This window comes from Cherax quadricarinatus, chromosome 52, assembly GCF_038502225.1.
Source record: "Cherax quadricarinatus isolate ZL_2023a chromosome 52, ASM3850222v1, whole genome shotgun sequence".
NCBI lineage: Eukaryota > Metazoa > Arthropoda > Malacostraca > Decapoda > Parastacidae > Cherax > Cherax quadricarinatus.
Window position 1 is genome coordinate 8,465,153 of NC_091343.1, and position 13,704 is coordinate 8,478,856.

Genomic DNA, 13,704 nt, shown 5'->3' on the forward strand with positions numbered 1-13,704 from the left:
ATATATATAGGCAGGAAGAGGTGGTGGTAGTAGTAGTAGTAGTAGTACAAGAATGATATATAATACCGACAAGATGAAATTAAGACACATGCGCAACACCCGGGCATCCCTCTATATAGCCGTCCTGCTCCACTTCTGGTTAGTGTGACTTTGTCAATGGTCCAAGTCGGACCGAAATGTCGTCGTAAGCTTCTCTCTTTTATGTGCGGGTTATTTGTGTATCGTTCCAGTCACGGTATTGTGCCTTTTTTTGTTATTTACACAGATGGTTTACAGTTTGCTCTCTTTATCTTTCTCCCTCCCGTGCATTCTGTATCTCTGATATTGTGTTTTTAATTTCTTCTCTACCGCCACCCATCTTGTTGGTGATTTTAACGCTCATCATCACCTGTGGGGATTGTCCCACTGTGACTCTTGTGGAGACTCTTCTCGCTTCTCATCCTCTTCATGTTTTAAATACGGGTGCTCCTACCCATTTTGACTCTTGCACTCAGTCTTTCTCCTACATTGATCTTTCTATCTGTTCTTCACCCATTGCACTTGATTTTGCATGATCTGTTCTTTCAGATTTACATGATAGTGATCACTTTCCTATCCTTCTTACTTCTACTACATATACCTGACTGTTTCGTAGCCCTCGTTAGCAATTTGCTCGAGCAGATTGGGACTTATACTCCCATCTTACCACCTGTTGCGAGGACCCCCTTTCGTCCTCTATTGATAAGCTGGCACACCAATTTTCGACCTTAGTCCTAACTACAGCGATGCGTTCTATCCCCCAAACCTCAGGTAAGCATTCTCAGGCATGCGTACCTTGGTGGTCTCCTACATGCGCCCGTGCAGTGTGTTTAAAATGTGCTGTGTGGGGCCGTTATTGATATAATCGTACCACGGAGTGTCTGTTAGATTTTAAGCAGGCAAGGGCAGTTGCTCACAACGTCATCTTCAACGCTAAACACACTTGTTGGCGAGACTACGTGTCTACCATTATCTCATCTTCCCCTATGTGTGCGATTTGGAAAAAGGTGTGGAAATTGTGTGGTAAGTACACTCCGGACCCAGCTCCCGTTTTGCGAGTTGCTGGAGTTGATGTCGCAGAACTTCTAGAAGTTGCCACAGAAATCAAGAACTATCTTGTCCGTATCTCCCGAGGGCTTCACCTCTGTCCTTCATTTCTTGCGTCTAATCCTACCAAAGACCAATCACCCTTAGATTTCTCCTCCGATGGATTGAAGCCATATAACATACCCTTTACTCTCCTAGAATTAGATTCCACACTTTCCATTTGCCAGCCATTGGCACCGGGACCTGATGATATCCACATCAGTATGCTACAACATCTCCATTCTGTGGCCCTTCCCATTCTTTTATGTCTTTTCAATCTTATTTGGGGAGCGAGGGGGTTGTCCCTCAGCAATGGAAATTGGCTGTTGTACTACCATTTCACAAACCGGGCACCTCGGGGCTTGACACCTCTCACTATTGTCCCATTACCCTGATCAGTGTGGTCTGCAAGGTGATGAAACGATTGATGAATAAATGTCTGATGTGGTTCTTAGAGACTCACAATAGCCTTTCCCATTGCCAATATGGCTTTTGCAAAGGCCACTCTACTTTAGACCCCTTGCTCCACTTAGATATGTATATTCGAAATGCCTTTGCTAACAACCACTGTCCTAGCGGTCTTTTTTGATCTATAGAAGGCATATGACATCACTTGGAGGTAGTACAGTGGACCCCCGCATAACGATATTAATCCGTTCATGAGAGCTCATTGTTATGCGAAATTATCGTTATGCGAATGAATTTTCCCCATAAGAAATAATGGAAATCAAATTAATCTGTGCAAGACACCCAAAAGTATGAAAAAAAAAATTTTACCACATGAAATATACATTTTCCTACACACAAAGAGAAGGATACATGCACAATAGTAGAGTAGTACATGCACAGTATATATTGTGCATGTACTACTCTACTAAATGAAGAATAAATGACACTTACCTTTATTGAAGATGCAGCAATGACTGATGAGACACTGTGTCCTGGGAGTGCTTTTTCCTCCTGAGTACTGTAGGTCCTGTTTGGCATTTTCTTCCAGAACAGGCCTTACCACACTGTGTATGCCACTATGATTCTTAAATCTCTCAAACCAACCTTTGCTGGCTTTAAATTCACCAATATGAGCACTAGTTCCAGGCGTTTTTCCCTGTTCACCTGGGTGTTAGTCGACTGGTGTGGGTTGCATCCTGGGAGACAAGATTAAGGACCCCAATGGAAATAAGTTACAGTCTTCGATGACACACTTTTTTGGGTTATCCTGGGTGGCTAACCCTCTGGGGTTAATTGTTTCTTGGTATTCTCAATAAGCCACACCAACAACGGTGCTACAGCAGCAGCAGCAGCTGACAGTGCTACAGCAGCAGCAGCAGCAGCTGACAGTGCTACAGCAGCAGCAGCAGCAGCTGACAGTGCTACAGCAGCAGCAGCAGCAGCAGCAGCTGACAGTGCTACAGCAGCAGCAGACGATGCTACAGCAGCAGCAGACGGTACTACAGCAGCAGCAGCAGCAGCAGCAGACGGTACTACAGCAGCAGCAGCAGCAGCTGACAGTGGTACAGCAGCAGTAGCAGCTGACAGTGCTACAGCAGCACCAGCAGCTGACAGTGCTACAGCAGCAGCAGCAGCAGCTGACAGTGCTACAGCAGCAGCAGACAATGCTACAGCAGCAGCAGACGGTACTACAACAGCAGCAGCAGCAGCTGACGGTGGTACAGCAGCAGCAGCAGCTGACGGTGCTACAGCAGCAGCAGCAGCTGACAGTGCTGCAGCAGCAGCTGACAGTGCTGCAGCAGCAGCTGACAGTGCTACAGCAGCAGCAGACGATGCTACAGCAGCAGCAGACGATGCTACAGCAGCAGCAGACGGTACTACAGCAGCAGCAGACGGTACTACAGCAGCAGCAGCAGCTGATGGTGGTACAGCAGCAGCAGCAGCTGATGGTGGTACAGCAGCAGCAGCTGACAGTGCTACAGCAGCAGCAGCAGCTGACAGTGCTACAGCAGCAGCAGCAGCATCAGCAGTTGACCATGGTACCACAGTATTTCGATAATATTTCTCACCCTTTTTACCACAGGGTTGGCACTAGAAGTTTTCTTGGGGCCCATGGTCACTTATTTTGCAGATAAAATCACCAAAAACACTGTAATAATACGAAATGTTACGATTGTATGCTTGGATGTTACCGCGGAGGCTGGCTTGTAAACAATGCCACTGGCGGAACATGTGAGGCTGGCTCAGGCCGCACATTAGACGCGTCTTGGACGAACAGCGTTGAGCGGGTTTTTTAGCAGTATGCGAGGCAAAATCTTAGCGATAAAATGTATCGGTATGCGGATTTAACGTTATGTAAGGCCAACGGTATGCGGGGGTCCACTGTATAACATTCTTGCCCAAGCCCACTCCTTAATCCTCTGCGGTAATCTACCAAACTTCATCGATGCTTTCTTTTCCGACGCCGCCACCCTACCACTCTTACTTTATCTTCTCTACTTGCAGATGACCCCCACCTTTGACCCCCAAGCACTTTTTGACTTTTTGTCAGCAACTGCCTTATTATACAAACTTTGACACATCATGCATAGGGTCTCTTCCATCCCTTTTCTTCCCTCACCTCTGATTTCCTCTCCACCTAGCTGATTATAACCTCCGCACTGCATACTGCCCCACAGCACTATATGACTCTTGTCAGTTTAGCGCTTACTCTGATTATAATAATACTAATAACCTTTTCAAGATATCGTTTATTAAAAAGCTGTGCAAGTTCCGTATGGGACTTTTTTTATGCATAAGCAAAAAATTTTTTGAAAACTAACATAGGGTAGTAAAGTTATTAAGTAGTATAGCAAGTATTTATGTAAATGATACTTCATATGTATTTTAACCCTTTCAGGGTCGGCAGGCCCTCTCCTAAACTTGTTCTCAGGGTCAGAAATTTTTCGAAAAAAAAATTATTTTTCTTATGAAATGATAGAGAATCTTTTCCTGATCATAATAACACCAAAAGTAAGAAATTTGATGGTAAACTTACGGAATTATGCTCTTGCGAAGTTAGGGGTCTCAACAATGTTTACGCATCGGCGATTTCACCCACTTTGAGCCCTATTTTCAGCCAATTCCAATGTACCAGTAGACAAAAATCATAACTATTTTGCTAGAATTCCATTTTTTCTATCGAATGAGTACAAGAAACCACCCATTTACTGATTTCAACTATCCAATAAAGTGGTCAGAAAGTGGCAATTTTGCCAATTTCACACAAATTTCAAAAGATGCCTATTTCCAAAGAGGGTCCAGAATAAACAAGACAGACATTTCCTCTGTTCATTAGTCACGTCCCCAGGCCTCTGTTACATTTCTTTTGCTTTCCACTTTGAATTTTTATTCTCACAAAAAATAGAAGATTTACTGTTATGCAGTCTACTGCATTAGTGTAGAAATGGTGTAGAAATGGTATAAATAATATCAGCGCACTTGTGAAAGAATATTAGACTCGCCAGTTGATGTATATTGGACGCATGGCATGATTTGTTTGCTTTTGAACTTTGGCAAAAATCGAACATTTCTGCTACTTTGAGCTCAATTTCAATTTCTTTGTGAAACCAATCAAAATCATCTCAATTTCTGTAATATGTCTTCCATTCTGTAAAATGAGACCAGGAAAACTAGAATACAACCATAAATAGCATACAAAAATACACTGCAGATTAGCTATTTTAAACCAAAAACAGTTTTTTTTTCCTCATGCACTGTGTGCTGCAGGATTTTTTTTTATACTGCGCACACTTGACCACATAGACCCATTCTTTCATATGTAGGCCTACCAGCTTTCTCTCACTAAATTTGAAGGCACCAGAATTTATGCGTACTAGTACAGCACCAACCCTGGCGTGCAAGCCGTACTAGTATGGCACCAACCCTGAAAGGGTTAAAACATGCAAAAAATTTATTTAAAAAGTTATACATATCTTCTTTCAACAAACTGGCCGTATCTCACCGAGGCAGGGTGGCCCAAAAAGAAAAACGAAAGTTTCTCTTTTTAAATTTAGTAATTTATACAGGAGAAGGGGTTACTAGCCCTCTGCTCCTGGCATTTTAGTCGCCTCTTATAACACGCATAGCTTACGGGGGAAGAATTCTGTTCCACTTCCCCATGGAGATAAGAGGAAATAAACAAGAACAAGAACTAGTAAGAAAATAGAAGAAAACCGAGAGGGGTGTGTATATATATGCTTATACATGTATATATGGATGTGAAGCTTGGGTGGTAAATGCAGCAGCGAGGATTCGGTTGGAGGCAGTGGAGATGTCCTGTCTAAGGGCAATGTGTGGTGTAAATATTATGCAGAAAATTCGGAGTGTGGAAATTAGGAGAAGGTGTGGAGTTAATAAAAGCATTAGTCAGAGGGCAGAAGAGGGGTTGTTGAGGTGGTTTGGTCATTTAGAGAGGATGGATCAAATTAGAATGACATGGAAAGCATATAAATCTATAGGGGAAGGAAGGAGGGGTAGGGGTCGTCTTCGAAAGGGTTGGAGAGAGGGGGTAAAGGAGGTTTTGTGGGCGAGGGGCTTGGACTTCCAGCAAGCATGCATGAGCGTGTTAGATAGGAGTGAATGGAGACGAATGATACTTGGGACCTGACGATCTGTTGGAGTGTGAGCAGGGTAATATTTAGTGAAGGGATTCAGGGAAACCGGTTATTTTCATATAGTCGGACTTGAGTCCTGGAAATGGGAAGTACAATGCCTGCACTTTAAAGGAAGGGTTTGGGATATTGGCAGTTTGGAGGGGTATGTTGTGTATCTTTATACGTATATGCTTCTAAACTGTTGTATTCTGAGCACCTCTGCAAAAACAGTGATAATGTGTGAGTGTGGTGAAAGTGTTGAATGATGATGAAAGCATCTTCTTTTTGGGGATTTTCTTTCTTTTTTGGGTCACCCTGCCTCGGTGGGAGACGGCCGACTTGTTGAAAAAAAAAAAAAACATGTATGTGTAGTGTGACCTAAGTGTAAGTAGAAGTAGCAAGACGTACCTGAAATCTTGCATGTTTACGAGACAGACAAAAGGACACCAGCAATCCTACCATCATGTAAAACAATTACAGGCTTTCGTTTTACACTCACTTGGCAGGACAGTAGTACCTCCCTGGGCGGTTCCTGTTTACCAACCTACTACTTAAAAATTGTACATATATTTTAGACAGATTTTACAATTTATAAAAAATATGTAAAATGTAGCTGATATTTTTGAAATATTGAAGAAATTAATTTAACATTACAAGAAATATATTATGAGTTGAGACAGTTCTTTATGACTGCTGTGTTTGGATGTTTGGAATGGCTCAGAGCAGTTACTAGTGCAGTTGGCATTGCTTGACATGGTACACATTGCATAGCCATCTAGACCAATGCACACAATTGTGGAGCAGAATTTAGAGGTTTGCTTCTATTTTTTGGACATGGTACACTGACATGTACCTCAAGGATTCTGGAGGCAGGAAAATTTTTATCTTAGATACAATTTGCATTGAGGAACTTCGATATACTTCATGTAGAACAGGCTTCTTAAGGCAAAATGTCTCATTAAAGTTCCTTTGCAAATTGTGACTATCATTTCCACTAGTCAGCCTTGTCCCATTTGTGTAACTGCAAGACATAAGTCATCCAGGCTTCTGTAGTCTTGCAGATGATTATATCTGCATACCAAATTCTCTGAGTGATATGTGCTCATGTTTGAGGGACTTGGACTCCTTTTTTTACAGGAACCAAGAGCTGCAGACAGCAGTGTCAAGCTTATAGCTAGAGTTACATATACCATTTGTTGGCTCCCATAGAAATCTTGTGGAGATGGGGGAGCATGTCACATTTGTCATTGCTACCCAAGTTACAGTTGTAAGCTTTGATTACTATGAGGCAGGAATCCTCTACTTTCTTCTTGGCAGTGGCAACATAGTGACTACCTTTCTTTCCTTCCACTTGCAGGAGAAGACTACATCAACAGAAAAGTAGCTTGGTGTTCCTCTCTTCAGTTTGGCCTTATTTATGTCCTTGGAATCCAGTAGAGGTGGATTTCTAATTTGTTTTTTTCCCTTGCTGTACCTACATACTGTATCTCTGTATCTAAAATTTAGTGTCTGTCATTTGAAAAGTTAAAATTTCAGTAAATAACATACAGTAGGGCCCCACTTATATAGCAGGTTAGGCTACCACTGGAAAGTGGACATCGCTGGAAAGCAGAACACCATATTTTTCCACAAATAAATGCATATAAATGCCAGATAACAAGTTAACACTGACATATACCGTGGTCCCTTGTTTTTCGTAATTAATCCATTCCAGAGAGTGTGACTATTATCGAAATTGGCGATTTGCAAAACCATTTTCCCCATAAGAAATAATGTAAATACAATTAATCTGTTCCAGACACCCAGAAGTATTAAAACAAAATAATTTTTTTATATGAAATATAGATATACATACAATAGACCCTCGACTTTCGTGAAATTCGACCTTCAGCGAGTTTTTTGGGCAAAATTTGGCCTCAAGTTTTGTGATTAGATTCGTGTTTTGGCGACTGTCCAGTACCCGTCCGCCCGTCACCGCGCACACCAAGCCAGTCTCCCACGCCATTCACGCTCAGTGTGCCATTGTTTACCAACACGTGACCATCACCCCGCGGGTTCATACATTTCATAATAATCCATTGTTTTTTGTGCTTGCAACTGCTAAATAAGTCATCATGGACCCAAGGAAAGCTAGTGCAGGCCCTTTGGTAAATAAAGTGAGGAACACGATCCAGAGGGATTTTGAAGGGTTTGGGGTAGACACTGGCCCTGCCGACCCTCTGCCTGTTGTGGAAAGTGTTGTGGCATTGGGCAAGCCCATGGGGTTGGAGGTGAGTGACAGGGATGTGGAAGAGTTGGTGGAGGACCACAGGGAAGGGCTAACCACTGACGAACTCCAAGAGCTTCAACTGGAACAGCATCAGACCACAGCCGAGGAACTTGCTTCAGAGGAGGAGGAAGAGGGAGTGGATGAGGTGCCTTCTTCAAAGATTAAGGAGATTTGTGCCAAGTGGAATGAGTTGCAAAGTTTTGTTGAAAAGTATCACCCTGACCAAGCTGAAACAAGCCATATCTGCAACATGTACAATGACAGTGTTGTGTCCCACTTCAGGAAAATCTTAAAGAAACGCGAGAAAAAGACCTCTCTGGACAGATATTTTGTGCGACAGGGGTCCAATGACTCTCAAGTTGTTCCCAGTGGCATTAAAAGAAGAAGGGAAGTAACCCCAGATAAGGACTTGCTACCTAAAGTCCTAATGGAAGGAGATTCTCCTTCCAAACAATAGTGAACACCTTCCTCCTATCCCCTCCTCCCGTCTTCCATCCACCCAGAAGTCTTCAGTAAAGGTAAGTGTAATGTTATTATTATTTTTTATATGCATGTACTTGATTTCTCATTGATTTCAGTATATAAATCTTTATTTAATTTGAAAAAAAAAAATTGTATTTTAATATTTTTGGGTGTCTGGAATGGATTAATTTTCTTTCCATTATTTCTTATGGGGAAAATGGTTAGAGTTTCGCGAATTTCGACTTTCGGCAGGCTCTCTGGAACGGATTAATCATGAAACTCGGGGGTCCACTGTACACAGAAAACAGTGAGACATGAAGAATGAAACATAACAGCATAACACTTACCGTTATTGGCAATTCTTCTTAGTGTATGGAAGACTGGAGGAGGGAAGAGGTTGTGTTAACCCTTTCAGGGTCCAGAGGCCAAATTTCGAAGTGCGCACCAGGGTCCAAGAATTTTCAAAAAATAATTTTGTTATTTTTTCTTAAGAAATGGTAGAAAATCTTTTTCTGAAGGTAATAAAACAAAAAGTACAAAATTTGATGGAAAATTGACGAAATTATGCTCTCGCGAATTTTGATGTGTTAGCGATATTTACGAATTGGCGATTTTGCCGACTTTGACTCCCATTTTAGGCCAATTACATTATTCCAGTCAACCAAATTCTTAGCTATTTCACTAGTATTACTTCTATTGATTGAGCACAAGAAATCACCAAGTCAACTGTTTCAACTACAAAATAAAGTGATTGGAAATTGGTAATTTGGCCAATTTAACACAAAGTTCAAAATATTCCAATTTCAAAATAGGGTCCAGAATAAACAATGTACGTAAGTATTCCTGGCACTAAACTAACATTTCTTCTGTTCATTACTTACGTTTTGAGGCTTTACCAATGAATTCCATTTTTATTTTTTATTCATATAATGAACCATACCACGGGCGGGATTTGAACCCGCGGTCAGAGAGTCTCAAAACTCCAGACCATCGCGTTAGCCACTGGACCAGCTAGCCACAATAAGATTCGTCCAACTAGGTATATCTCTACACCATAGGAAGGTTAGCATAGGCACCACTGTGACCACAAATGCAAGTTTTTACAGACGAATCTCCAGCTAGCGTGGCCGTGACGAACTCTAGCTGAAGTCCCCTCACTGCCGTCAACATGACTCATGAAATTGTAATGACACGATTGCAAACAAACCATACCACGGGCGGGATTTGAACCCGCGGTCAGAGAGTCTCAAAACTCCAGACCGTCGCGTTAGCCACTGGCTAATGCGACGTATTACTTACATCAGTACAATGACAGGTATAGTGAGACAGGTTGCAAATGCAGAATTGGTTAATTACAAATAAATTACATTGAATTTATATCAGTTCACTGACCTGCATTTTATGGAGTGGTTGAATTGAGATGGTGAAATTAAAGTGTGAGAATTTACAGAGAGTTTTTGGGTATAACATTTATGTGAGTTTTAATAGGTGTTTTTTAACCCTTAAACTGTCCAAACGTAGATCTACGTTATATTTTACATGCTTTCAAATGTTACTCAAGTGAACGTAGATCTACGTTTGGACAGTTTAAGGGTTTATTTATTTATTTATTTATTTATTTATTTAAAAATTTGTGCACACATACAGAGGTACAAAAAATACAGAAAAGAGCAGTATGCCAAAGCCACTTATACTATGCATAGCATTACGGGCTGGCTTAAAATTAACTTAAGATGAACTAAGCAATGATGACATCGGTGATAAAACTTTAATGTAAACAGATTACTATAAAGCACAAGTGAGTATTACAAAGACAGGTCATATGGTTGTATGCATTGTTGTACATTCAGTAGAATGGAGTATTCTGTTAGGTAGTGTATTTAAAAAATAATAAAGTTAGATTGGGTTTTAGGTTTAACATTTATGTGATATAATTGTGAGAAACATTTAAGATATACAATTTATAAGGTTCAGTTATTCAGTATTTATTTGGTTTTGGGTGAGTAAGTGATCTTTGAGAAGAGACTTGAATTTATAAACAGGTAGTGTTTCTTTTATATTTACAGGTAATGAGTTCCAGATTTTAGGGCCTTTTATGTGCATTGAGTTTTTGCATAGTGTGAGATGGACACGAGGAACATCAAAGAGTGATCTGTGCCTTGTGTTATGGTCATGTGTTCTGTTGAGGTTGGCAAGGAGATGTTTGAGGGGAGGGTTAATATCAGAGTTAAGTGTTCTATGTATGTAATAGGTGCAGTAATAAGTATGAATGTTTTGTATGGTGAATAGGTTTAGTGTATTGAATATTGGTGGAGTGTGCTGCCTATAGTGAGAATTTGTTATCATTCTAACTGCAGCCTTTTGTTGGGTAATTAGTGGTCTGAGATGGTTACTTGTTGTTGAGCCCCATGCACAAATTCCATAGGTGAGATAGGGGTAAATAAGAGAGTTATATAGGGCCAGGAGGGCTGACTGTGGAGCATAGTACCGTATCTTCGATAGTATGCCTACAGTCTTGGAAATTTTCTTAGAAATTTGTTGTATATGTGTATGAAATTTGAGTCTATTATCAAGGTGGATTCCTAAGAATTTTCCCTCTGTTAGCTTTGTGATAGGTGATCCGTTTATCATTATGTTAAGAGGGACATCTGTAGCTCTGTTACCAAACTGAATGAAGTAGGTTTTGTCAATGTTTAGTGTAAGTTTGTTAGTCCTCATCCAGGTAGATATTTTCTGTAATTCTGTATTTACAGTATTTTCTAGCGTGACTGGGCTTGGGTGGGAGAAGACGTATGTAGTGTCATCTGCAAATAGTGTGGGTTTGAGTAATTGCGAAGCATTTGGTAGGTCATTTATGTATAGGAGAAAGAGAAGAGGGCCAAGGACACTTCCCTGTGGGACACCAACTGTAATTGGTTGTGCAGAAGAGTTTGCCCCATTTGCATACACATATTGGCTTCTGTTGCTGAGGTATGACTTGAGGTAGTTGAGGGAGTGCCCTCTTATACCATAGTGTGACAATTTTACGTGGAGCAAGTCATGGTTAACTGTATCAAAAGCTTTACGTAAGTCAATGAAGATCCCCAGTGGGACTTCTTTTTTCTCTATTGCAGTGTATATATGTTCTAGCATGTGTATAATAGCATCATTAGTATTTTTATTTGGCCTGAATCCAAATTGGCAGGGGTTGAGTATGTTTTGGGAGATAAGGTAGGAGTAGATTCGTTTATGAATTAATTTTTCGAAGATTTTTGAGAGAGGGTGCAAGTTGGATATTGGCCTATAGTTATTCAACTCTGTTTGGTCTCCTCCTTTGTGGATCGGGGTGACCCTTGCTATTTTGAGTACTGTGGGGAAGGTGGAGGGTTAACAATAATAGTAAAGATGTTGGCAGATGGGAAATTTTTGTCATTTTCAGACAGTGAGTTTCAAATATATCCCTTAAATGTGTATTAAATTAACAAAAATATTAAATTAAATGGCAAAGACATTCTGTGCATCAAATAGCTATTTTTTATAATTTGAATGTAATCTATATGATGTGCATTTTTTTTTTTATCTTGCCCAGGATGTCCTCTCCCTGTCTCCATTGCAAGTAATGACACTGCTTCACATGAGTGCTGATGAATGTAAAGCCTTTATGGACAAGCTCTTTGATGTTTGTGTCCCTCAACATGTTACTGTAAGTTAAGAGATGTTTTTATATTTTTTATGTGTTAAATATTCAGTACCACTGTAAATTGTTTCTTTATTCATTACACAAAATCTATTGTAATTACAGTATATAACTGTATCAGCACTATTGTTTCCACCATGCATCATATGCACTTATACTTGTTTGTAATAAAGGAAATTGTTCAGGCATTTGATCTGAGTGAAGAGGAGAAAAACGGCAGCTACTGGCTGGGAAATCATGCTTTAGACACTATGCTACACGGTGGCCTACATGCAGGCTCCATCACAGAATTTGCAGGTGAGTAGTACTAGCTAGGAGGGAGGGAGAGTGGGTGGGTTCTTATTACTGGAGTAGGAAAGAGCAACAGTGCTTCTTCTTTCTTTCCTTTCTTTCAACACACCGGCCGTATCCCACCAAGGCAGGGTGGCCCAAAAAGAAAAACGAAAGTTTCTCTTAAATTTAGTAATTTATACGGGAGAAGGGGTTACTAGCCCCTTGCTCCCGGCATTTTAGTCGCCTCTTGCAACACGCATGGCTTACGGAGGAAGAATTCTGTTCCACAGTGCTTCTGATGGAGAATTATTGCATGTGCATGCTTGAGATGCAGTGGTATGCATAACTTGTCATCACCTGCCAATTTGATAGAAGCTTGTACAATTAGGTACAATTTTGTTAAATTTAACATTGCAGGGGAATTTAACTCCCCTGTGATGTTTAATGATCTTTTCTAAACCTTTAGCTGTGACTCAAATTTTTCTGGCAAAAATATAACACTTTAATATATTACATACAAAGAAATCAATGTCACTGTATTTATCTTGTGAAAATATTGAGTGTTTTTACAATGGGAAATAAACAGAGAGGAAGAAATCTCCAACAGCTTTCTGGTTTATCTCAGTATTTGATTTTATACATCGGTTTATATTTATACATTAGAAATAATAAATAGAATTTAGAAATTCTAGAACTATAGGAAATAATTAAGATAGAATGCTAGAAAGTATGTATGAACTATCTTCATGTTGAAATGTGATGGAAAACGTTGAATTCTATTTTAAGCCAATTCCATTACTCAGTTCTACCAAATTCTTAAACATTTTGCTAGTATACATACCATTCTATCAATTCAGTACAAGAAACTGTCCATTCAGCTACCAGAACTACCCTATAAAATGCGCAGAAGTTGGTAAGTTTGCCAGTTTTACACACTTTAAAAATTCCAGTTTAACCCTTTCACTGCGAGACCCCTGCTCACAAACTTTATTTATACTTGCTTTTAGTGTCAAAAAATATTTGAAAAAAAAAAAATTCTGATTGTTTTAAAAGAAAAAAAATTGCAATCAGTACTTACCGAGATATAGATGCATGAAGTTGACAGACAGTGAACCGCTTACGGCAACATCAGCAACTGCTGCTTACTCGGTAATATTATTTTTACTTTTATTCTATTTTTTCTTTTTTTTTTCTAATATTTTATATTTTCAAGCAACTTTTGTGGCCTGTGAGACCAATATAATGCATAATGTACATATATATATCCACTCATTGTATGCAGCAGAATAACTGCACAAATATTGTCATTATATTGTTCACAAAACTTGTTCACACAA

The 13,704-nt window shown here is 40.0% G+C and overlaps 1 protein-coding gene across 4 annotated transcripts in view; it reads left to right on the forward strand.

The window, feature by feature from the left end:
• LOC128696789 (DNA repair protein RAD51 homolog 2-like) overlaps positions 1–13,704 on the forward strand; it is a 103,370-nt gene that overhangs the window by 11,559 nt on the left and 78,107 nt on the right. For all 4 annotated transcript variants that reach the window (XM_070096035.1, XM_070096034.1, XM_070096036.1 and 1 more), the window contains exons 2-3: positions 11,987–12,100; positions 12,280–12,391. In XM_070096035.1, coding sequence (XP_069952136.1) covers positions 11,987–12,100; positions 12,280–12,391 — 226 coding nt within the window. The remainder of the gene's footprint in view (positions 1–11,986; positions 12,101–12,279; positions 12,392–13,704) is intronic.